Source organism: Myotis lucifugus, unplaced genomic scaffold (genome assembly GCF_000147115.1).
Source record: "Myotis lucifugus unplaced genomic scaffold, Myoluc2.0 scaffold_471, whole genome shotgun sequence".
Taxonomy (NCBI): domain Eukaryota; kingdom Metazoa; phylum Chordata; class Mammalia; order Chiroptera; family Vespertilionidae; genus Myotis; species Myotis lucifugus.
This window is the reverse complement of record NW_005871519.1, coordinates 509,681-536,576: the sequence shown is the minus strand read 5'-3', so window position 1 is coordinate 536,576 and position 26,896 is coordinate 509,681. Positions and strand designations below refer to the sequence as shown.

The window sequence follows — 26,896 nt, the reverse complement described above, 5'->3', positions numbered from 1 at the left end:
CCTCTATCCTATATAGTAAAAGGGTAATATGCCTCCCAGCACCAGGATCAGCGGAGCCGCGAGGCCTCCTGGCACCGGATCAGCGTGACAGGGGGCAGCGCCCAAACCCCCTGATCGCCCTGCGACTCTGTGTGTGACAGGGTGCGGCGCCCCAACCGCCCCCCCCCCCTCCCCCCGCACAGGCCCTGCTCTGTGTGTGACGGGGTAGAGCCATAACCTCCCCATCGGCCCTGCCCTGAGTGTGACAGTGGCGGCGCCCCAACCCCCTGATCGGCCCTGCTCTGTGGGTGATAGAGGGCAGCGCCCCAACCCACCCCCCCCCACGGGCCCTGCTCTGTGTGTGATGGGGTAGAGCCATAACCTCCCCATCGGCCCTGCCCTGAGTGTGACAGTGGCGGTGCCCCAACCCCCTGATCGGCCCTGCTCTGTGGGTGATAGAGGGCGGCGCCCCAACCCCCTGATCCGCCCTGCTCTGTGTGTGACAGGGGGCGGTGCCCTAACTCCCCTGATGGGCCCTGCTCTGTGCATGACAGGGGGGAGCTCCCCAACCCCCTGATGGGCCCTGCTCTGTGCATGACAGGGGGCAGTGCCCAACCCCCTGATTGGCCCTGCTCTGTGCGTGACAGGGTACAGAGCCCCAACCCCCCTGATGGGCCCTGCTCTGTGCATGACAGGGGGCAGCGCCCCAACCTCCCCATCGACCCTGCCTTGAGTGTGACAGGGGGCGGTGCCCCAACCCCCCAATCAGCCCTACCCTGAGCGTGACTGAGGGTGGCATCGCAACCTCCCAATCCGCCCTGCTCTGTGCATCACAGGGGGCAGCGCCCCAACTCCCCAATCAGCCCTGCTCTAAGCCCGACCAGGGGCTGCACCTAGGGATTGGGCCTGCCCTCTGCCACCCAGGAGCAGGCCTAAGCCAGCAGGTCGTTATCTCCCGAGGGGTCCCAGACTGTGAGAGGGCACAGGCTGGGCTGAGGGACCCCCCCTTCCCCCCCCCGAGTGCACAAATTTTTGTGCACCGGGCCTCTAGTATATAATAAAAGCCTAAGTGACCATTACAACGGAACGACCAGAACGACGGGTCGCTATGATGCACACTGACCACCAGGGGCAGAGCTCAACACAGGAGCTGCCCCCTGGAGGTCAGTGTGCTCCCCCTGCTCAGCCAGAGGCCGACCTCACACTAAGGAGCAGTGAGCTGAGTGGTAAGGAACAGCGAGCAGGTGGGTTGTAAAGAGCAAGTGGTCCCGGACTGCGAGAGAGATGTCTGCCTGCCAGCTTAGGCCCACTCCCCAGTAGAGGGAACAGGCCAGGTTGAGGGACCCCCCCCCCCCCAAGTGCATGAATTTCGTGCACTGGGCCTCTAGTGGGGTTTATAACGTGTACAAGTAAAATGTATGACAACAGTAGCACAAAAGCTGACAGGGAAAAAATGGAACAACACAGGTTTGAACTGTGTAGGCCCACTTATAGACAGATTTTTTTAAATAAACACCTGTACTGTTTTTGATCCCAGTTGGAAATCTGAGGGCTGGCTGTATGCATTGATCTATACCTTTTTATATATGGGACTTAAGCATCTGCTGATTTTGGTATCTGGGGGGATCCTGGAACCAATCCCATAAGAACAAATAAATTCTGGGGGAGTCAAAAGTTATATGTGGATTTTTGACTGTGCAGTGGTTTGGCACCCGCAGCCCCTATGTTCTTCAAGGATCAATCGTCTATTGTTATAAGGTTCTTATACCAACTATAACCTGAAGGTAGACTGTGATAAGTTTAAAATGTATACTATAGATTAAGGACTTGGGACAAGCAGCTAGCTGATAGAAGGAGCTTTGCCTACCCTCCTATCCTAGCCTTCTTTTAAATTATCACTGCTGATAATCTGCAGTTCCATCCATGCTGTTGCAAAGGAAAAACTTCCTGAATAATCAACAGAAGACTCACAGGAGAGAACCCTGATGCCTGAGGACTGAAAGTGGAGATGGCATAGAGACTGGTGGGAGGGGCAGAGGTGCAAAAGGGCTGGCCAGGCGCCCATAGAGAGCAGCTGAGTCCTGGAGAGATATCTCAGCTGTGGGGGGGAGCCACTGAGAACTCTGGGACCTAATCCCCAAGCTGGGCCCCCCAGCAGAGAGCACCAGAACTGAAGAGGGTACCCCATAATATCTGGCTATGAAAAGCAGTGGGGTGCTGTCTGCCAGGGAGAGAGCTAGGAATTCAGGCACCCTCTTAAAGGGCCAATGCACAAAATTCCCTGTGGAGCCACCCACCTTGTGCTCCAGCAGAGGGAGGGTGAAGTGGACTGGAGCTATATGAGCAAAACCCAGGATTAGGAACTGGGGGCATAGAACTCAGAAGGCAGACACCCCCGGTTTCCTGTGCTGAGTCATTCCCTCATGCAGCAGAGGACATCTTTGCCAAATAGACGTTTGCCATGCCTGGGGGAAGACAATGACATACCCTATTGGAAAACAATTTTCCCTGAGGCACTTCAGAGACTATAAATAACAACTAGCCTCCAGGCAGAAGCAACTGCCCCACCCTGTTGGAAAAAAGTCTCCACACCTGAGGATGATTGCCTGGGGCAATTCATATCTGAATCCTATCAGTCTGTAGCCAGAAGCGATCTCTGGAAGCTTTGAGTCTTTGCCTGATCTAATCAGTCAGAAACAGCATTTAACACTGCCCTAAAGAAGAGATTGAGAGGTGTAAAGCAAGTATGTCAAACTCATGGCCGGTGGTTCGCAATGAATATTTTTGCAGCCCAGCCAATATAACGGTATATAAGAAACATTTTAATAAAAATTTCATAACTTAATTTTTACAATATCCTGTTATATATAATATATATATATATATATATAATATGAAAGCCAGGCGCCCGAACAGCAGAACTATAAGAATGACCAGTGGCTATGACACGCATTGCAGTGACCAACCAGCCTGATAGGGGCTGGGCCAAGCCAGCCTGCCTGCGGCCCCTCCATCCTGCCAGCCCCGCCCATGAGCATCTCCCCCGCCCCACTGTGACCTTCAGTGATTCTAAGTAAATAAACACTCTCCAGCCTTCATAGACCAGGAACCTGAATGACAAGTGATCAGGAGGAAAACTGCTCACGGTCAGCACCGTCAGTCAGGTGCCCAGGAGAGGAGCCCAGCACAACCACCATCTTCCTGCATTCTCTCTCCTCTGCTTCCTACCAAAGAGGGCAGGCACATCACACCACGGCCTCTCTTTAGAGGGCTTGTCAGCAGGGAACTAACCCACATGACCTGACTAGGGGGAGGTTTAGAAACAGAAGCTGTAAGTGTCCCTGACATTGAAGCGCCTTTGAAGCTTCAACTCATCCAAAAGCCAACAGCAAACGTGTATGCATCCTGCAAAGATCTTTGACAGAAATAACTCCACCCACTGGCCCAGCCCCCGTCGCCGCCCCCCCCCACTTCAATCGGGGGCGGGCAGCCGGACGCCACCCATGCATGAATTCATTTTGTACTCCAGGCCTCTAGTTATTAATAATGAACTACTACGTTCGCTAATGACTGATTACTATAATCGTGTTGCATTCATTTCCCTTATGAGCCTTATGGCAGGTGCACCATTTCTCTCCCCTAAATCTAGCAGCAAATACTTTAGCAGCTGATTGCCACGTCATTAGTCTTGTACTGACTTGTTTGGTGTGCGCAACAGGAAATATTTCGCTTTCGGAGAACAAGAAAAATAGGTTTATTTGCGTTATGCTTATTAATTTGTGCAGTTATTCAGTGTCTGGTAAGTTAATGTTCAAGAAAAAAATATCAATTTTTATTAAAGTGTTATTTTATGTTAACAATGACTCATTTATTTAAGCCCTTTGTATTCAGCATGTCTCTATCTAAATAAACCTACATATCCATGAAAATTGAAGCTTTTGGTTTTTTTGCAGCCCACATAAACTTAAACCTTGCTTATTTGGCCCGTTAGCCTTTGAGTCTGACATGCTTGGCATAGACGATCTACCTAATACATAGTCACAAACCCAGACAGACAGCCAAAATAAGGAGATAAAAAAACAACCCCTAAATGACAGAATAAGAGAATTCTCTAGAAGAAGAGATAAATGAAGCAGAGATAAGAAATTTATCTGAAACAGAGTTCAGAGTAATGATGGTAAAGATGCCCACCAGCATGAAAAAAGATATAGTAATCATGAAAAAAGAATAATCTGAGATAAAGAATGACATAACACAAATAAAGAACACAAGAAAAGGAATGCACAGCAGATTAGGGGACATGAGGATTGAATCAGAAAATTAGAAGACAGGGTAGAAAAATATCACTCAATTAGAGAACCAAAGAGAAAAAAACAATTAAAAAACAGGAGGACAGCTTAAGGGAACTGTGGGAAACATAACATTAGAATAGCAGGTGTGCCAGAAGAGGCAGAAAGGGAGAAAGAAATACAGAATGTGTGTGAAGAAATAATGGCAGAAAATTTCCCTAACCTGGTAAAGGAAAAAGTCACACAAGTTCAGGAGGCACAGAGAACCCCAAGCAAGAAGAACCCAAACAGGTCCATACCCAGATACATCATAATTAAAATGCCAAAAATTAAAGACAAAGAGAAATCTTAAAGGCAGCAAGAGAAAAAAAAAAAACTGTTACCTACAAAGGATCTCCCATAAGGCTGACACCTGATTTCTCATCAGAAACTCTACAGGCCAGAAGGGAATGGCATAAGTACTCAAGGTAATGGAAAGCAAGGATCTGAGACCAAGATTACTATATCCAGCAAGGCTATTATTCAAAATAGAAGGTCAAATAAAGAGCTTCCAAGACAAAAAAAAGTGGGGGGGCTTATACTGGTGTTACAAGAAATGCTAAAGGGACTGCTGTAATGAAAAGAAGAAACAGAGAGAGAAACCTAGCCATACAGAATTAAAATGGCAATGAATAAGTACCTATCAGTAAAACTCTCAATGTTACTGGATTAAATGCTCCAATCAAAAGGCATAGGGTAGCTAAATGAATATAAAAACATGACCCAACTATATGCTGTCTACAAGAGACCCACCTCAGAACAAAAGACACACACGGGATGAGAGTAAAAGGGATGAAAAATTTTTTGCATGCAAATGGAAAAGAAGAAAAAGCTGGAGTGGCAATACTCATATCCAACAAAATAGACTTCAAAATGAAGGCAATCACAAGAGACAACAAAAGTCACTACATAATACTAAAAGGATTGATCCAATAAGAGGATATAACCTTGGTAATCCTGCACCCAACATAGAAGCACCTAAATATATTTAAAAAAAACTTCTAGAGAACTTTATGGGTGAGATCGACAACAATACAGTCATAGTAGGGGACTTTAACACCCCACTGACTTCACTGGATAGATCTTCCAAACAAAACCTAACAAGGAAACAGTGACTCTAAAGGACCCACTGGATCAGATGGATATAATAGACATTTATAGAATATTTCACCCCAAAGCTGCAGGATATACATTCTTCTCAAGTGCACATGGATCATTCACAAAGATAAACCACATGTTAGGACACAAAACAAGTCTCTACTTGTTCAAGAAGACTGAAATCCTATCAAGTATTTTCTCAGATCACAGTGGAATAAAATTAGAAATTAACTACAGTAAAAACACCCAAAAACATTCAAACACATGGAGGCGAAATAGCATGTTATTAAACAACGAATGGGTTACCAACGAGATCAAGAAAGAAATCAAAACCTTCAGGGAAACAAATGAAATGAACACAAAACAACCCCAAATTTCTGGGACACAGCAAAAGCAGTCTTGAGAGGGAAGTTCATATACAAACTTATCATAGCACTACAGACCTACCTCAAAAAACAAGAAAAAACAACTATTTAACCCTAACTATTTAACTTAAACAATAAACTATTTCACTTAAAGAATTAGAAAGAGAAAACAAGAAAAGCCCAGAGTAAGTAGAAGAAAGGAAATAATAAAGATTAGAGCAGAAATAAATGACATAGAGGCTAAAAAAACAATACAAAAAAATCAATGAAACCAACAACTGGTTCTTTGAAAGGATAAACAAAACTGATAAACCATTAGCCAGACTCATCAAGAAACAAAGAGAGAGGACCCAAGTAAATAAAATCACAAACAAAAATGGAGAAATAACCACTGACACCACAGAAATACAAAGTATTATAAGAAAATACTATGAAGAACTATATGCCAACAACCTGGACAATGTGGATGAAATGGAAAAATTCCTAGAAAAATACAATCTCCCAAAACTGAATCAGGAGGAATCAGAAAACCTGATTAGGCCAATAACAACTGATGAAATAGAAGCAGTAATCAAAAAACTCCCAGCAAACAAAAGCCCAGGTCCAGACGGCTTCACAGGGGAGTTTTATCAAACATTCAAAGAAGAACTAACACCTATACCCCTCAAACTATTTCAGAAAATCCAAGAGGAAGGAACACTTTCAAACTCTTTATATGAGGCCAGCATTATCCTAATTCCAAAACCAGATAAAGACACTACAAAGAAAGACCATTATAAGACAATATCCCGGATGAACATAGATACTAAAATCCTCAATAACCTATTAGCGAATCACATCCAGCAATATATTAAAAAGATCATATACCATGACCAAGTGGGATTTATTCCAGGGATGCAAGGCTGGTATAATATTTGCAAATCAATAAACGTGATACATCACATAAACAAATTGAAAGACAAAAATCATATGATCACATCGATAGATGCAGAAAAAGCATTCGCCAAAATCCAACATCCATTTTGATAAAAACTCTTAACATGATAAAGGCCATATATGACAAGCCTACAGACAAAAACTAACAGCATTTCCCCTAAGAACAGGAATAAGACAGGCATGTCTGTTTTCACCACTCTATTCAACAGAGTACAGGAAGTTCTAACCACAGCGATCAGACAAGAAGAAGAAACAAAAGGCATCCAAATTGGAAAGGAGGAAGTAAAACTCTCATTATTCGCAGATGACATGATATTGTACATAGAAAACCCTAAAGACTCCAACCTAAAACTACTAGATTTAATAAATAAACTTGGCAATGTAGCAGGATACAAAATCAACACCCAAAAATCAATGGTTTTTTAATACACCAATAATAAATTCTCACAAAGAGAAACTAAACGAACAATCCCATTGCAACAAAAGAAATTAAGTTACTTAGGAATAAACTTAACCAAGGAGGCAAAAGATCTGTATTCGGAAAACTACAGGACATTGAAAAAAGAGATAGAAGAAGTGCATGGATTGGTAGAATCAACATTATTAAAATGTCCATACTACCCAAGGCACTCTACAGATTCAATGCAATCCCTATTAAAATACCAATGGCATATTTCACAGATCTAGAACAAATACTCCAAAAATTTATATGGAATCAAAAAGACCCCGAATAGCTGTAGCAATTTTGAGAAAGAAAAACAAAATTGAAGGAATCACAATACCAGATTTCAAGTTATACTACAAAGCCACCATAATCAAAACAGCCTGGTACTGGCACAAGAACAGGTATCAATCAATGGAAAAGAACAGAGAACCCCAAAATTGACCCAAGCCATTTCACTTAATTAACATTTAACAAAGGAGGCAAGAGCATACAATGGAGTCAAGAGAGTCTCTTCAATAAATGGTGCTGGGAAAATTGGACAGATACATGCAAAAAAATGAAACTAGACCATCAACTTACACCATACACAAGAATAAACTTAAAATGGATAAAGGACTTAAATGTAAGTCGTCAAACCATAAAAATCCTAGAAGAAACCACAGGCAGCAAAATCTCAGACATCTCTCATAGCAATATGTTTACAGATATACTAGTGGCCCGGTGCACAAAATTTGTGCACGGGAGGGTGGGGTTCCCTCAGCCCAGCCTGCACCTTCTCCAATCCGGGACCCCTCGGACATCCCTCTCAAATCCGGGACCACTGGCTCCTAACATCTCACCTGACTGCCTGCCTGATCGCCCCTAATTATCCCCCATGCTGGCCTGGTCACCCCCAACAGCCCCCACTACCGGCCTAATCACCCCCAACTGTCCTCCCCCTGCTGGCCTGGTCTCCCCCAACTTCTCCCCCCCACCGGCCTGGTCGCTCCTTACTGCCCCTACCCCCTGCCTGCCTGGTCGCCCCCAACTGCCCCCCCTGCAGGCCTGGTCGCCCCACGCAGCCTGCTTGCTCAGTCGTTTGGTCGCCCCTCACTAACCCCCCTGCCAACTTGGTCACCCCACACAGCCTGCTGTTGGGTTGTTTGGTCGCCCCTCACTGCCCCTCCCCTGCCGGCCTGGTCACCCCACGCAGCCTTCTGCTCAGTCGTTTGGTTGCCCCTCACTGCCCTCCCCCACCTGCATGGTCACCCCCAACTGCCCCCCAGTTGGCCAGGTCACCCCATGTAGCCTGCTGTTCGATTGTTTGGTTGCCCCTCACTAACCCCCCTGCTGGCCTGGTCGCCCCACACAGCATGCTGCTCACTAACCCCCCTGCCGGCCTGGTTGCCCCACGCAGCCTGTTCAGTCGTCTGTTCCGTTGCGATGGTCGCTTAGGCTTTTATTATTATAGATCTCCTGAGACAAAGGAAACTAAGGAGAAAATAAATGGGACTACATCAAAATAAAAAGCTTCTGTACAGCAAAAGAAACCATCAACAAAATGAAAAGAGAACCCATGCTATGGGAAAACATATTTGGTGATGATACATCTGATAAAGGGTTAATATCCAAACTATATAAGGAACTCACACAACTCAACAAAAGGAAGACAAACAATCCAGTAAAAAAAAAAATGGCAAAGGACCTAAATAAACACTTCTCCAAAGAGGACATATAGATGGCCGAGAGACATGACAAAATGCTCAAAGTCACTGATCATCAGAGAGATGCAAATTAAAATGACAATGAGGTATCACCTCACACCTGTCAGAATGGCTACCATCAACAAATTAACAAAGGACAAGTGCTGGCGAGGATGTGGAGAAAAGGGAACCCTCGTGCACTGCTGGTGGGAATGTAGACTGATGCAGCCATTATGGAACACAGTATGGTGTTTCCTCAGAAAATTAAATATGGAACTCCCATTTGATCCAGTGATCTGACTTCTAGGAATGTATATCCTAAGAAACCCGAAGCACCAATCAGAAAGAATGTACACACCCCTATGTTCATAGCAGCACAATTCACAATTCACAATAGCTAAGATCTGAAAACAGCCCAAGTGCCCATCAGTAGATGAGTGGATAAAAAAGTTGTGGAACATTTATACCATGGAATACTCTGCAGCTGTAAAAAAGAAGGATCTCTTACCCTTTGAGACAGCATGGAGGGACCTGGAGAGTATCATGCTAAGTGAAATAAGCCAGTGAGAGAAAGACAAGTGTCACATGATCTCACTCATATGTGGAATCCAAATAACAAAACAAACTGATGAACGGAGTGGATCCAGAGACATGGAAGCATGGAACAGAGTGCAGAATCTCAGAGGGAAGGCAGTGGAGCATGGGTGGGTGGGAGATAATCAACCAAAGACCTTGTATGCATATATGCATGGCCCATGGAAACAGACAATAGGGTGCTGAAAGCCTGGGGCGGGGATAGGGGGTGGCGGGGCGGGCTGGAGGGGGGGTCAATGAGAGGAAAAAGGGGACATATATAAAAATTTCAACAATAAAGAATTATTAAAAATAATAGTAATAATAAAATGGCCCTAGCTGGTTTGGCTCAGTGGATAGAGCGTTGGCCTGCAGACTGAAGGGTCCCGGGTTCGATTCCAGTCAGGGTCACATGCCTGGGTTATGGGCTTGATCCCCAGTAGGGGGTGTGCAGGAGGCAGCCGATCAATGATTCTCTCTCATCATTGATGTTTCTCTCTCTCTCCCTCTCCCTTCCTCTCTCAAATCAATAAAAAAATATAAATAATAATAATAAAATGTATACTATAAACCATAAAACAACTATTCAAGTAATACAATGGAGTTATAGCAAGTAGGCCAACTAAATAGGTAAGAATGCAGATAAAGGGTAAAAAGGGGGAACAAAGAAGAGACAGGTCAAATAGAAAATAAATAGCAATATGGTCAATTAAAAAATAATCATAACGCCCAGTCTGTGGCTCAGTGGTTGACCCTTGACCCCATGCACCACGCGAGGTTGCTGGTTTAATTCCTGGTCAGGGCATATGCCTGGGTTGTGGGCTCCATCTCCCAGAGGGACATGCAAGAGGCAGCCAATACTATGTATATTCTCAGCCAGGTTAGCACTCTTGATTCTTGGTACAAATTAGTCCCTCACTATAGTTCACAGTCTAGTTTTAATTGTTAACATTCTAAAACTGTATCTTAAGGCTTCTTCCAGCAAAATGATCCTAACTGGAATTATTTTCATATGAAAATTATTTTATAACAAACTAAAAGTTAAGGTATTTGGTTGTGTGTCAACAGATGGCTAAGTTATTTGGATAATGTGTGGCCCTGATGTTTTCTTGGGTGCGACTGTGAGCCCTAAAACTAGGACAGTGTCAGAACATGACAAGGTACCGGGAATGAGGGCGTGTAGCGTGAGCCATGGTTACTTTCCAAACTCTTAGACATTTGACTCAGAATACTGCCTCTTTATTAAAAATCCTAACTAGATATACAAACTGACTGTTCAGACATGAGGACATTAGTAATCTATCAGAAGTTCATCAGTACCCTTGCTGGTATGGCTTAGTGGATAGAGCGTCAGCCTGCGGGCTGAGGGGTCCCAGGTTAGATTCTGGTCCCAGGTTAGATTCATGCCTGGGTTGCGGGCTCGATCCCCAGGAGGGGGCAGGCAGGAGGCAACCAATCACTGATTCCCTCTCATCATTGATGTTTCTATCTCTCTCTCCCTCTCCCTTCTTCTCTGAAATCAATAAATTTTTTTTAAAAGTTCATCAGTACTGCTCATTTATTATTTTCTACAAAATAACTGACCATGACTAAGTCATATACACATTTTTTTGTTGAGAAATTTTCAATATGAGGTTTGAAAGTATTTCTATATCAAAGTCATAATTAGGGGTATATGATAATTTATACTTCTATTTCACACTGAGAACTGGAGAGGGAAAGAAGGCCCAGTGTAAAAATTAGGAGTGTACTTACAAAACCCCAAAAGAAAACCTCTCCAAAAAGGACAGAAATGAAACAGGATTCTTTCATCAAAGAACAAAAGCGAATAATGCACTTGCTCTCCTGTATGAGACCCCGATGAGAAATATGGGCACAGGACACAAATAACAGGCTGGTTCAAAAGGGTACGAGTTTTTGTGTTCATACCACAAGCATATTTTTTAAATCTGCATTTGGAACCTGCATCACTAACAAGTCACAGAAAGAACCTCAGAATGAAGAAAATAATTTTAAAATAGAAATTAGTAGAAGTACTACAAGGTCTTTTGGTAACAGTTGAGAAAAATTTTCTGGTTCAAGGAGATTTTAAATAAAGAATGCAAAAATTGTCAATCCTTCTGTTGTTTCTTGATTGAGCATAATAAAAAACATGTCAGCCCGGCTGGTGCAGCTCAGTGGTTGAGCATCAACCCATGAATTAGGAGGTCATGGTTAGATTCCCATTCAGGGCACATGGCGGGGTTGCGGGCTCGATCCCCAGTAGGAGGCAGCGGATCAAGGATTCTCACTCATCATTGATATTTCTCTCTCTCTTTCCCTTCCTCTCTGAAATCAATTAAAAAAATATTTTTTTAAAAAAAGAACATGTCAGCAACCAGACAAAATCTGTTCTTACAAAATGCTCTGCTACCTTTAAAATATTTTATTATAGAAAACTCCAGCATCCATAGGTCATTTACTAGGCCTGATCATGTTCTAATTTCACCTGTCAACCATCTCCTCTAATCACCTTGAGAGCCCTTTGTTTACTGAATATTTGGACACCAAATCCCCCAGATGTTGCATTCTTCAAAACTGAAGTCTGACCATGCAGCCAGCCAGTCTGGTCACCAACTCCAGGAGTGTCATTACTCGCTCGCAAAGGGTTTAAAGAGTTCGAATAAACAATGTTAAGCACAGATGTCTTGTGTTTCCTATAAGTGACAAAACGATCATCTATATTAATTATATTTGACTGAAAATAAAAGGTCAAAATTTTTTTCACAGACCTTGTGGCAACTGATATGCTTATAAAATCTACTTAGTGGTCATTTTTAAATTAGCATAATTAGCACTAATTTTTCAATTAGTGCAGTTTTCCATATTCAAATATAAGAAGCTATTCCAAAGGAATTTCTTAATAAAAGTGTCATGTCACACCAGACATGTAAGTCTAAAGCTACAGTTTATGCCTACCACGCAGCAACAGTAGCAGTTGGCAAATTTAAAAGAAAAAACCTCCCAGAACATCAAATTAATTTTTTATACAGGTTTCAATATATTTTCAATTTATAATTGAATTTATAATCATCACTTAAAACTATTAAACTAAGAGAAGAGCTGCATGTAATGGAGGTGATGAGGCTCCTTGTTGCTTCGTGTCTCATTTAACTGAGTGGGGGGCTGCTGCGGGCTGAGTTCCTGGGGTCAGGCTCTCCCTGTGGGAGGCATGAGACAGAGAGGAGACGCCACAGCCTGGAATCCGTGCTTAAGCACACCCTCTATTCTGGTCTGATAAGCTTTTCAGCCAGTAAATCAAAGTCCCGTTATACTGTAGGATAATAGTCATGACAATTCCCTATATTTTATCTTCTTAAAATCAAAGACTCACTTCTAAAGAGTTAACCGAGGAATTACAAAGTAACTCCCAAGTTTGCATTTCCCATAATACTAAATAAAGCTTATTCTTTTTGTCTAGAAATTTGCTTTTTTAACGCTGTGAAAAGCCTCTGTGACTCTGTTCAGTGCACTTACTCCTTTTCATCTATTCAGTGCCACTGGCATAACAGGTAGTGCGTGCGTGCTGTGCCGGGCGGAGCACGTGACCACTGCGCCCTAATGCACGCCATTAATCCTGTTTGGACAGCTGGGTCCGGGCATTTGTTAGCTGCCTTTTAATTGTTCCATCTTTCCTTTTCTCCTTTTTATTTATCTCTATGGCAAACTACTCAGGAATTTAATGTGTTGATCTTTAAAAAAGCAAATTTTGCCATTCATTTTCTTTGTATTAAAACTATACTCAGCATGTAATTTTCTTCTGTAAACAAGTATATACTAGTACTGCTATGAACAATTTTAAATAACAGAGCACAGTAGGTTTCATAAGTGACCAAATGGTAGGGTAGCTGTAATAACACAGAAATTATTTGTTGGACTGTCATGATACATATGACATTTAGCTACAAATCAAGTAACGAAAGTGCAGATTTTTGGCATTTTCAAGATTAGCACACCATAAGCGGATGTCAAAACAACAACAAGCCCTGTAAGCAAACACAAAAGAGTGAGGAGTGAGCGAGCTCTGTCGGTTTGTGGAGAGCGGTCCCTCTCTACTCATCGGAGATTTCACTCTTTATTAAAAGATGAAATTCCTGTGAGAATTAGAGACGAGGATAACGCCTGCTTTTTGGCACCACCCGCATCCCTGATGGGTGGGTCTTGAATAAATGATGATGCGATATACCAGGTGAAACAAAAGCAGCTCGGACTTGTCATTTTCGTTGTGAGCAAGTTGCTGAGGTTGAATGGTGGGATTTTTCCTAATCGTTGGTGAACCCTCTCAGGTCAAACCCTAAGTCTGGAAAACGGAGCTCCTACTGAACACGCGGAGTAACAGTGAGCCCAGCCCTGAGCATCCCGAGCCCACAGGGCTTTACAGGCGGGGAGGGGCCACAGGAAGCTCCCCAGCCACTAGAACAATGTGGGACGCTTTCCTTTTAGAGAATCAAATACTGTAAACAGGATGACAGGCACGCGAGATCCTTAAACTAAAGGCTGCCCGTTAAGTCCCCGTGGTTCTCCGAGACCTCGCTGCCTTTACGCCCACTTCATGACACAGCAGCTTAAAATCAGTCTGACAGATTTTCAATTTTTTAAAATACAATTATGTTTTAAAACATTTCATATTAAGAAAAATTAGTTTAATATTTTCTAAACATTAAACATTTTTAAAAGTAAAAATCAGTTTCCTCACTAGAGACTCAAAAGCTTAACTAGTCAGTGAACAAAAAAGTCCACTGTTTTGAGAAGACATATTATTAGGATTTAAAAAAATAAGTGGCCTTCGTTTGATAAAAGCGCTCTCTGGTGTAGCCCTAAATCATGAAGTGCAGGAGTAAAGGCGTGAAGTAGGGTAGTGGTGTATCTCGAAGGATGATCTTTAGAAACTGGAGTGAAGGAGTGGAGTGGAGTGGAACATCCCACTTGGACTCACCCAGGGTTCTGGACATCACAGGCAGAGCGGAGCTCAGGACCAGCAGCGACACGCAGTTCCCAATGATCTGCCAGGAGATACAAGAGCAGCAGGCGGTCACGCAACGGGATGATAAATGGAACCCATCCCCTCTGGGAAGCTGTTCACTCCAGGTGCCTACTGCACCTTGCTAACTTCTTAATCACACTCTTCACAATAGAATTTAAAAATAAGAAGAAACTGCCTATAGACATTTAATGTCCTATCTGTATGTTCTAGAAAATATTGGTAGTGCCTGGCACAAATATAAAGCTACAGAACACTTAAGTTACTTTACACCTCAGACAATGCATTTTACATCATTGATTGATGTTGCCAATTTCAAAACAGCTTGCTTGTCAAGTGAAAAAGAATTAATGCCTAGCCCGGCCAGCCAGGCTCAGTGGTTGAGCATCAACCTATGAACCAGGAGGTCATGGTTCGATTCCTGGTCAGGGCACATACTCTGATTGCAGGCTCGATTCCCAGTGTGGGGTGTGCAGGGGCCAGGGATCAATGATTCTGTCTCACCATTGATGTCTCTCTCTCTCTCCCTCTCCCTTCCTCTCTGAAATCAAGAAAAATATATTTCTTTAAATAATTAATGCATTTAATATCTAACTCTGTTTTTAAAGCCAACTACTGCTCACAATTTATATAAGATCTACTTCTAACATGTTGATGTTGTAAGATTTTAATATCAAAAAGCTCAAAATCCAAAACACATACATTCTAGTCATTCATTTTCAATGTACCCTATGCTTATCTATAATAATAAAAGCATAATATGCTAATTAGACCAGACATCCTTCCAGACAACCTTCCAGACAAAGCCAGGGCTGCGAGGGAAGCCCAGGTCCCGGGTGCCAGAGGGAAGCCGGTGCCAGCAGCTGGGGGAAGGAAGGCCTACTCTTGCACGAATTTCGAGCATCGGGCCTCTAGTTCTTTCATAATAAATAAGAGCTGGAAATGCTGATCAGACCTGTGATCACTTAAGCTAGACGCTCAGAGTTTCAAAAACTCACAGTGTGTTAGGTACATCGATAGATGAATAGGAAATAAGTTCCCTCTTAAAATAGGATAACAATATGGAATATTTAATAACATAAAAGAAGCCCGCAGCTCCTGTAGTTGCCCCTCATTTCAGCCGGTGGGAACATTTTACAGAGCAGCAGCCATTGTGCCACAGCCTGTGCTATTCCCGTAGCCAAGGACATATTGTAGGAAGTCAAATCAGCCTCAGATTGCAAAATGTTTCTGAATAGGCCTCTTCCGTCTTGCTTTAATTATTCAAATTTGAAACACTTTGTCTCCACTACTTGTAGCAACAGAGGTTCTTCAGATCTCAAAGGAGCTCCCTGAAGTGCAGTCAGCACAGCCCAAGTGACTCATTAGCGGAGCATTTTCTTTGGAGGAAAAGCGTCTTTTCAGAGCCTCCGTGCCAGCTAACAAGCTAGGCTCCTCCGCATTTACAAGTGAATGGACGTCGTCCAAGCCACACAGGGCACACTGGCAGCTCCCACACGAAAACCTTCCAGTTTGTGTTTGCACAATTTACAAATGCCTCTGCTGCGGCGGAAGCGCGCAGGGCGATTACTAAATAAAGCACACGGGTTGGCTTGGAAGGCAAAGGGGAGGCACCGTCGCCCGAGACTTTACCTTACCTTTGTCATGGTCGTGTCATCCTTTTTGGGAATAAAGTCTCCAAAAAAGCGGAGGCTATAGAAACCGACGACAGAGGACACCATCAGATAGCTGTGAGAATCAAGGAAAACACCTCCAAAGAATGTGAGCTGCCTTCAGTTCTCAGTAGTCTCCAAGTCTGAAGGCCCAAAGGAAACTCAAAACAAAACCAAAAGCCACTTGGAGTGCCTGGGGAAGAATGCCTTGTTTTTTCTCGGGGCAAGTGTCTTAGTAAATTACCACTGTCCCAGAAAACTGGACAGAAAACTTGTTAACAGACAGAGCTTCAGTGAAAGAAAGGATACAAAATCAAAATGATTTCAAGTGCCGCTCCCACAAAACCAAAAGCTGAGAGCGAGGCATTTCCTATCCCAGGCCCCTGGGGGGAAAAACACTTTTCAGAATTCAATGACACTATTATATTTGGTTTCCCTAAAATTGTTGTTTCACAAATATAGGACAGCTGAAATTAGGAACTTGGTCTAATAAAACTTGACATTAGGCAGAGTTCATCAACTAACTCAACCACATGTTAACAATTTTAACAGGCTCAAAATATTTCTGATTTATTTCAAATTTAAGTTTCTTATCAAAATAATATGAGCATTTTGTGAATTCTTCAATATGCTTGGAAGAAATCCTTTAAAAATATATCTGTTCGGACTACAGGGTGTGGACGAAAAGGGGCCACATGCTAACCTGACTAGCTCAGGGAAGGCCTGCGTGGAGGCCTTGCTAACTCAGGGACTTACAGTAACCAGAAAGGATGGCCTGAAATTAAAACTTTTTTAAATTAAAAAATTTATAGTGGGTAGTCATGTCCTAGGCCAGTATCTTCCCTGACAAAGATCAACTTTCATCTTTACCAAGCCTATTGTCTTTTTGCATCTATAATAACATACCTGTGGAATGTCAGGGTAACTTGTAACTTCCCTTTTTGGGGACCCCTTAGGGCACAACCAATGCACCAGGATGGAGACCAAAAATTCCCTCATTGTTATTGTTATCAGGTTAATTGCTGACTGTTAACCATCCTGTACCCACCTGTGCAAAAGAAGCATGTGTCTATCATTTTACTTTATGTGTTTTGGGACATCGCAGGGGTCAGCACATCCGGAGTGCAATGGATAAGCCTCGCCCGGGAAAACCAGCTTCCTGATCATGGTAGGTAAGTGTCTATCATTTTACTTTTTCCCCAATCCCAAAGGTTTCCCCCGCTTTGCTTTCTCCCACCTCCCTAATCACCAGTGGATTTCAGGTAACCCACTTACATCTCCTCCTTGAGGTAACCTGCAAAACTAGGTGAAAAACCACCATTCTCAGGAGCATTATCCAAATATGAGATTCTGCTTCCCAGCAATTGTCAACAGTTTGGCTCAAATAAACTCACAAAAACTCTTTAGAGGTCTGAATGTTTCTTACAATCCTTAATGGCCATTTCCCCCAACAGAAGACAAAGACCAGAAAAAAGATGCTAGACACCAGGAGTCAGACCATACAAGGAATTGAAATTGTCCTGAAGGCACCTGATCACACACATGCATTCCACCCGCATTCCAAGCCCACCGACTCAGCCCCCAAAACCACTGATGACAAGTGTCCTGCCAGTGACTATGTATAAGGATGACACTCAGCTCCTGGAGCTGCCATCATCACCCCAATGTCCCCTTGGCTCAGTGCTGTGCAGCCCTTTTCTTAAATAAATTCAATTTTCTTTTATCACTCTCAGAGGTAGCTATTTAGCCTTCCCGGACAGACCACCATGCTAACCTTCCATGCTAACCTTTCAATAACAGTACAATAGGGATAAAATATATAATTATCCGAACCCTGAGGCGACATATAAAAATTATACAATTAAAAAATGTCAAAAGTAAGCTAAGCACAGAAAGAAGGTGAATGTGCATACCCTGTTTCTAACCCTTAGAAATGTCCTTTCCCCAAATCTTCCTTGGAAACTTGGGAGTTTTAAAAGATATAACTTAATAAACCCAGATTTTAAAAAATGTAATGCTATAAATTTTTTCCTAAACATTGTACCTATTCTCAAAAACTATCTTTATCTAGGACTCAAAAAAACAAACAGAAAAGTAGTTTTGTCAATGAGACCAAACAGGAGAAAAATTATTTCTTAATGAAGTAGGAACAATATTTCCATAGCTTATTAATTAAAGGAACTATATGAATATGAATGACTTATTTACAATCAGCTTCTATTACATCTAAGAGAAATACCAGGATAAAATAAAATGTATTGTCACACTAAGAAAACAAAAACAAGAAATAATATTCTCTATACATTCTAACTTAGGCATAAGAAGCATACTGACTGCAATGGGACTCGGGCAGGCCGCCCCAAAATAGGCCACGGCGGCATGTTGATCATTTCAAATTAGTTGCTGGAGAGCCTGCCAGTACAAGAAGCACACTCTGGCCTCCTGTTCCCCTAACACAAGGAACAAAGCTCCCTGTGCCAGAGAGAGGGAGTTCAGGGCCGAGGTCGCTATAAAAACAAGCTTTGTTACTTCTTCAATTAAGTCCCTAACCCAAACACAAACTCTCTGTTTTGTGCAATCTTCATAAGTAACTGTTTCTTTGTCTAAGAATGGTATACATATTCCCTGCTTTGATCATTTCTTGAGATCTCATTCTATGGGGTCTCCTTATGTACTTATGTAATTAAATTTTATTTTCTCCTGTTTTTCTGTCTCTTTGTCAATTTAATTCTTAGACCAGACAAACGAACCTAGAAGGGTAGAAGAAAAAAATTTTCCTCCCCAACAACTGTGATAAAAAACATTTTGGAACTATTCCCTGTCTTCAGAGGCCTACACAGGTAGGATTAAGGTGACCTGATTTATTTACACAATCATGCAAGGAGCCTACCAGGTATAAGTCCCTCTCTACTATGACGTAAGATTTACTTAGTATATAGTATATAAGAATGGGTTAAAAAGTAGCTAGAAGTCAACACAGTAGGTGACTTCTTGCTCTTATCAGTGGGGTTGGGAGTAAACAAAAGATGAAGACCGGACTGTAGAAGAGGAGGCTGTCTGTTGCTGCTGCTTGTTAGTGGAATGAGGCACCTGGAGCCTGCTGGTAGCTCACTGTGGAGAGAGTGGCCGGGACAGACGGCACAAGGGACAATGGTGTGAGGGGGGATCTAAATCAAGAACTAGGGCTGAATGAATTAGCTTTGGGAAGAACAGGGTATCTTCATCATAGACCGAAGAGAAGGAATTAAGATAGACAATGGCTTTTCTCTATGAGAGAACAGGTGTATTAAAGAGAGAAGGGCATCAAAAGTCTAAAAGTTTTTAAGTCATTTCTATGGGGAATGGGAAAGTGGCTGACTTGGAAAAATATAATAAATGTCAAAACTTAAATGTTACTTTAAGTATGTAAAAGTTTAGAGACATCTAGAAAAAACTATGTCAACTATGAATATTTAGTGAACTACCTTCTTGATGAAAATATATTCAAATCAGCTAATTGACAGATTTTAATAAAATCATCAATCTTTTAACAAGAGAGAAAACTAAGTTAACTCATAAAAAGATATACCTCTTACTCTCGCCAGTAACTGAACATTTTGACTCAGTGTCATAAAGTGTAGACTCTCCTGAAGTGGGACTCCCATCAACCACACAGTTGCATCTCTCACAAACCCAATGAACCCATTTAATAAACTCTTCATATGTCACTATTTCAGAGTGTACATTTTTTTAAAAAAATCACAAGTAATGAATTTCAGTAAAACAAAGATAAACTCTGATATGAAGTCTATCTGATTTTTGATAAAAGGCCCGGCCAATCCAGATACCAGAAACAAAACCATCTATAATCTATATATATAAAAGCCTAAGCGACTGTCCGACTGGCCAACTGGTAGCTATGACGTGCACTGACCACCAGGGGGCAGACGCTCAACACAGGAGCTGCCAAGCTACCGTGACTTAGCAGCTGCGGTTCTCGGGTGATGAGCCCGATTCTGGGGTGTGTCACCCAAGAACCGCCCTCTCGCAATCCGGGACCCCTCGGGGGATGTCGGAGAGCTGGTTTCGGCCTGATCCCTGCAGGCCAAGCCGAGGGACCCCACTGGTGCACAAATCCGTGCACTGGGCCTCTAGTAAAAGCATAATATGCTAATTAGACCAGACGACCTTCCAGACAAAGCCAGGGCTGCAAGGGCCGAGGCAGCCACCGTGGCTGCGAGGGCTGAGCCCCTTGCAATAATTTCGTGCATCGGGCCTATAGTACTTTATAAATGCTATTTATGAAGGCCCCTTGCATAAAGAAATTCACACAACGTAAAGTATACGCATACAGAAAGGTGACTTTAACTGGCTTATCTGAAGCACTCAGGGTGTACATGCAGATACTCTTGCAAAAGAAAGACATGTTAAACATTCTACTTTACCCTCGTTCCCTTTGGCATTGCTGTTTCATCAACCAACAGGCAAAGGATATTACAAGCCACCAGGAGGACCGAGATGGACTACGACACAAAAAGTCAGTTGTCAGTTCTACATTTCAAAGACATTTTGCCAATACATATATATTAAAATCTAAGTGGCCAACCAACTGTATGCTTCAGAGGAGAGAAAAGTAGTCCAAACAAAAATTCTACATAAAACCCTAAAGTCATTAGACTGTCTACAAAACCCCAGAATAAATTCTAAAACATTCTATAAATTATTATAATTTCAAAACTTGTGACAAATGCTAATAACACAGATCCACTTATTCACTGATCTCACCAACTGGAAATCCAACCTCCCCCACCCCAAGTTACAAATAGTTATAATCCATCAGAACTGGCTCCCTGACGCCCGCCCACAGCCTCCCGTGAGTCTGACAGTGTTTCCAGCACCTCCTCTGCTCTGCATTTTCAATGAAACAAAGAATGAATTTCCTGCTTTCACGAAGAAATAGATAAGCTTGAGGACTTTTTAAAAATTACTATTCATTTCTATTTTGGTTCTATCAAGTTTTTGCACATAGAAGCATGGATGCATTTTAATCTTACTAATAGAAAACCAGTTTACCTGCACTTCGCTGAGGGAATTGCCATATTCAAACAGTAAAGTAAATATCAAATAATTTGCTTTATGCAACCAGGCAAATCAATTCCTACCGTCTCAATGAGAAGGAGAACCATGACCGCAGGATACACCAAATTTCTTTCCCAAGCCGACGCCTTCTTCCGCCTCTCTAGTAGGAGAAACAACACAACAGAAGATTTCAGAAATGGCCCAAAATCCTCTCCACATTCCCATTTTTATTCCTTACTACTATAATCAGAATGCATTATTTTTATATAATTTTTAAAAAACACAAATTATTTTACATTTTCCTCCACAAGCCATAAAAATCAGAGATTTAGAGTTAGTTTGCTACATTAAACAACTTAGTCCTGTGATGCTTAAATTTTAGCTCTTTAAAGACATTTCAATTGCTAATGAAATAAAATGTTAATTTATAGCTTACTCTGAAAATATAGAGATATTTGTATTTGATATGGGTTTACATATTGATACAGATTTGAATGACTAAAGTAACAGGAGTAAAAATCCCCTCTACTCTCACATCCCAAAGACATCACTCCCGTTGCTAGAGGCTGAGAGCAAACTTCCACTTTGGGCTGCAAGGGGCTCCCTCACGTCACACTGTCCCAGGCCATAAACACCTGGAGAAGGTGGATCAAACTCACTTTATTGTGTCAGAATCACCATGACAATCAATACTGAGGGGCCAGTGTCTGTGAAATGAAGGCACACTCCTTCCCCCACATTTTCCAGATGTAACTGCATGGACCCACAAGGCTGAGAAATAAGCAGAAATCAGTGGGTGAAAGAAAACCCACTTTCCTAAAGCAAAGCTTTCAGCAAACTCAGCAGAGCCAAGGAGACAAAAATTGAAGTTTGGGGCGACTGAGGCCGTCAGCACTTGAGAGGCTAGGATGACAGAGAAGAGGAGAGAGGAAGGAGAGCCAGATGCAGCCACTGCCCCTGCAAAGCTCAGCGCTGAGGAGGGGGACAGAGGGTGAAGCTCGGGGTAGAGAAGCCAAGCTGAGCTCCATCGGGCTTATGTTTCTTGAAAGGTAAAACAAGAGTTCAAGGTTCATGAAGAAGACAGCATGACAATCAACAACAAAACAACCAGGCTTTCAGGACCAAGGAGAAGCTATACTCTAGGAGCAATACCAAACTGGAAATAGACCCCCTAGTAAAGGCCAAAACCCAGTCTCCAACTATCTCAGATTAAAGGGATCTGTCCCTACTCTAACTGCCTGCCAGAAGCTAAAGGAAGTCCTTTCAAAAAGAAGAGACTATCACCATGTTTCTACAGTGACACATAAAAAGTGTCTAGCGTTTATTCAAATATTACCAGAAGGCAGAACAAAGGAAAAAAGAACAGAAACACTTTCAGCTGATCCAGATAGTGGGCTCATCAGGAAGTGGCCTTAAAGTAACCGAGTAACATGCTCCCTAAGACAAATGATGAGATGGCAAATGTCACAAATTGAATCTAGAAAAATAATCAAATGGAATTTCTAGAACTGAAAAATATTGTAATTAAAGATAAGAGTGTGATCATTTTGACGACAGTTACAACAGCTGAAAAGAAGTGAAGGAAGATCAGTAGAAAGACAAAGACAAAAGGAAATCTAGCAGCCCTACCCAAGGGCACTGAGACGACTCTGGATGGCATCTTTACAATGATGAAAATTACCCGATAAGAGTTCAAATTCCGTGTAAATGCCCCACAAATAAGAAAGCAAAGTAAAAATGTTTTCAGATAAAAACTGAGAGAATTTGTTGCCAGCAAACCAGCACTAAATGAAATACTTACAAATGTTTTTCAAGCAGAAGCTAAATGAACACTGGAAACACAAATCAGGGTCATGCAAACTGAACACCAAATCAGATGCCCTGAACTGGAACAAATGGAGAAGTCCAGCACCGTGGATTGTAGGCAAGGATGGGGGGCAGCAGGGAGCCTTACTGGTACCTCACAGGAATACAAAGTAACACAACTACCTGGGAAGGTTTGGGGTTATCTGAAAACGTTGTGCAGAAACACCCAGTGATCCTATAATTTCACTTGTACCAAGAGATATGTAGAAGAATGTCTATACCAATAGTATTCACATTAGCACAAGACTGGAAACATTTCAAACATCCATCAACAGCAGGATGAAGAAAGTAACCTGCAGCAATGTAATGATGTTTATGAAATGAAAATGATTGAACTGCATATATGATTTTCAACAACATAATATTCGACTTGCCCTTCTGAAGACAGAGTAACAACTGTCTTGGGGACCAGAGTTACTGTCCAGCCTGAAACAATTTAAAGACCAAAAAATACATGTATATGAAACAACAGTTTTCAAGCCTGGGACATCTGATCACTGAAGGGCAATGGCCTCTGAAAGATGGGGAACAAACCCTCAAGCCCTGTGTCTGCCCCAGCTCACTGTCTAGGGAGAGCTCCCAGGCGGGCCCTGGTGCAGGGAGGAGGAACCCAAGCAGAGCCCAGTTCAATCCCTGAGTTGAGGACATACAATGGGGTCTGGAGAGACCAAGTCAGCAGGATTTTGCAGAGCAAGTGCCAGAGAGGAGACTATTGCACAGAGAAAACCCCAAGGACTGGAGTAGGGTAATGATCAGCTCTGGTATGTGAAGAAAGCACCCACGGCTGATGAAAGCACCACCCCAAAATGAGTAAAAGGAACAGCATCCAACAATCACAAAGGGCCAAGAACCATGCTGCTCCCTCAAGATACTGGGACACTGGGTAGAATGCTTAGAAGGGTCTTGCGTCAGTAGCAGGGAACTACTACTAGTAGCCCTAGACCAGTGGTTCTCAACCTTCTGGCCCTTTAAAACAGTTCCTCATGTTGTGACCCCCAACCATAAAATTATTTTCGTTGCTACTTCATAACTGTAATGTTGCTACTGTTATGAATCGTAATGTAAATATCTGATATGCAGGATGGTCTTAGGCAACCCCTGTGAAAGGGTTGTTCGACCACCAAAGGGGTCGCGACCCACAGATTGAGAACCGCTGCCCTAGACGAAATGTCATTCTGGCCCAGCCTAACAAGTCTTCAAGGCAAGACCTGATAATATCAAACTGTTTATAAGTAACTTCACTGCATCCCAAAACAAAGTTCCTCACTTACAGGAATACAAAAACATTAGCACTGAACAATGTAAGATGCACAGTAGCTAGTACCCAAAGTTGCCATGCATGCAAATAGGCACAAAAATACAGTAAGTCAATCAATTGAAACTCTTCTAGAATAAACATAGATGTTAGAATTAGCAGACAAAAACATTACAAGTGTTATTAAAACTGTATTCCATATTTTCAAAAAGATGGGTATCAAATTAAAGATGCTAATTAGACATATGGAAGATATAAAACAGGCCTAAACAGAACTTCAAGAGATAAAAATTGCAGTGTCTGAGAAATAAATACAATAGGTGGGATTAAAGGCAGACTAACACTCAGAGGAAAAAAATTAGTAAACATGAAGACATAGCAATACAAACTATCTGAAATGAAACACACAGAGGAAAAACAAACCACATGAAAAGGGAACATCCTTGAGTCATGGGGCAACTTTATAAGAGCTATTGTACATGAAATTGGAGTCCTTGGAAAGGGAGGCACAGATAGAAGAAGAAAAAACTACTTGGAAAAGTAATGGCAAAAAGTTTCCACATGAGATGACAATTACAATTTCCCAGGTCAAAAAAAATCAATGAACCCAAAGGATAAGAAACATAAATAAAATTACTCAAAGGCACATCACAATAAAATTGTTCTAAATCAATGATAAAGAGGAGATCTGAAAAGAAGATAAAGACACAATAAAAGATAAAGATGACAGATGATTACTTGTCAGGAATAATGCAAGTGAAAAGACAATAGAACGACACCTTTAAACATCAGTCCAAATGGCTTGGACAGATTAAAAGCTTGTAACATAAACTAAAGATTTAATGCGTTTTTTAATATTTCAGACTACAGGAAAGACTTTAATAAGAAATCAAGTCAAGGGGGAAAATGTACCTAATTTTGTCTTAAAAATCTTTACATTTTCAAGTTCTTGTTCCAGCTCCATTACATTGTAGTCCACTGATGAAGACAGTCCTGTGGAAAGCAAACATAGTTTAGAAGTAAAACAACAGAACACCTAGGAGTATAGAACAGGTGGCCCTCACATTCCATTAAAATATAAAAATAACACATTGTAAATGCTGATTATAGAGAATGAAAACAAATGCTGCTGTGATTCACAGAAAAGTACATCCATTTTTTAACCACTTAAAACGTCCAAATTCTTACTGATGAAACACTACATGTTTCCTAGAAAATGTATTACTTTGGTAAAATTCTTAATGGATCTATTATTAATTTTTATTAATTATAAAAGTATCATATGCTTATTATAAAGTCAAAGAAAATCAAGATCTCTTCTCCATCCCACCTTCCTACAGTGACAACAGTTGACCGTGTGGCTGATGCGTCCACGCCTTTCTTCATATTCAGGTGCGTATTCACACATTCACATTTATCTTGCATGGGGTTTATAAGAATGGGTTGAATCAGATGCATTATTTTTCCACTTGCTTTCCTAGTCAATGATGTGTCCACATTGAGAGTGACAAGTCCTTAACAGCTGAACACATAACATTCCAGAGTGTGGACATCCTTCAGCTTTATTCAAGATTATTCCACTTATGAACAGTCAAGTTCCTCCAATGGGATGCATACAAACAATGCTGCAGTACACACGTCTACAGGCACACCTGGGTCATTCTGGTCTGTTATTTCTGTAGCGCAGATTCCCAAAACACACTCTGCTGAGTCAAAGGGTGTGAGCACTGACATATAGGAGATATTTAACACGTTAAGCGCCAGCCTGTTTTGCCTTCTGGACAAAAAGTATAGTGTCAGTCACCGGTGACTGACTGGGCGTTTAACGTGTTAAAGGTTACTTCCCCCAAAATATTATAATCCTATATAATAAAAGCCTAATATGCAAATTGTCCCCTCGACCAGAGTTTCGCTGGGAGTTCGACCCCTCGACCAGTCGCTATGATGCGCACTGACCATCAGTGGGCAGATGCTCCAACCAATAGGCTAGCTTGCTGCGGGCGCTGGTGGGCTGGATTGGAAAGTGAGGTGTGAGGTGAGAGCCATCAGGAAGCTCCCAGGGTTTGGCCCGAGCCCTGGGCAGAGGCAGGCAGGAGCCAGGAGGGGCTGGTTGGCGCGGGAGGCTGCTACACATGATCTGAGAGGCCTGATCCGAGAGCTGTGGACTGCACAGCCCTTCGCAGCCTGTGGCATTCTCAGTATGCAATTTATAATCTTCAGAGCTGCTTCTTTTTATTAAGTTTCACTAACTACTGCAAGAGAGTGGGTAGCACCATTGGGGGGGGGGGGCGGGGGCGGGGAGGGGACAGGCCAGGTGCACCTGCCCGAGGCGAAGGGGCAGCCTCGGGCTCCCGGGGACTCAGCAGAGAGGGGGGCGGGGCTGAGTCGGAGAAACCGAGTCCAAAACTTGAAAGGAAGTGGGAGGCAGTGAGGGGGGAGGGTGACAGCTGCAAAGGAGCCTAAAAAAGCTGCTGGGTGAGGGTAGCCGAGGAGCCCGGTGCCTCTCCCACAGGACAGGCTCCACATCCCTCCCTCCTCCTCCCTGTGACCCGTCACCCCAGCTCTCCTCCAAGGTCCCGCCTGGGCTAGCCCCGCACAATTCTGCACACAGCCCCGCCCCACACAGCCCTGCCCCGCAC

At 42.5% G+C, this 26,896-nt stretch overlaps 1 protein-coding gene across 11 annotated transcripts in view; it reads right to left on the bottom strand.

Annotated features, from left to right (window-relative positions):
* The window catches only part of LMBR1 (limb development membrane protein 1), a 118,807-nt gene that overhangs the window by 12,033 nt on the left and 79,878 nt on the right, over nt 1-26,896 (bottom strand). For 7 of the 11 annotated variants that reach the window (XM_023744521.1, XM_023744523.1, XM_014445624.2 and 4 more), the window contains 6 exons: nt 25,170-25,250; nt 21,220-21,296; nt 20,503-20,580; nt 16,388-16,461; nt 16,064-16,154; nt 14,382-14,448 (listed from right to left, as the gene is read on the bottom strand). In XM_023744521.1, the coding sequence (XP_023600289.1) occupies nt 14,382-14,448; nt 16,064-16,154; nt 16,388-16,461; nt 20,503-20,580; nt 21,220-21,296; nt 25,170-25,250 (468 nt within the window). The remainder of the gene's footprint in view (nt 1-14,381; nt 14,449-16,063; nt 16,155-16,387; nt 16,462-20,502; nt 20,581-21,219; nt 21,297-25,169; nt 25,251-26,896) is intronic. The other 4 variants (XM_023744522.1, XM_023744524.1, XM_023744525.1 and 1 more) reach the window with 4 other exon arrangements.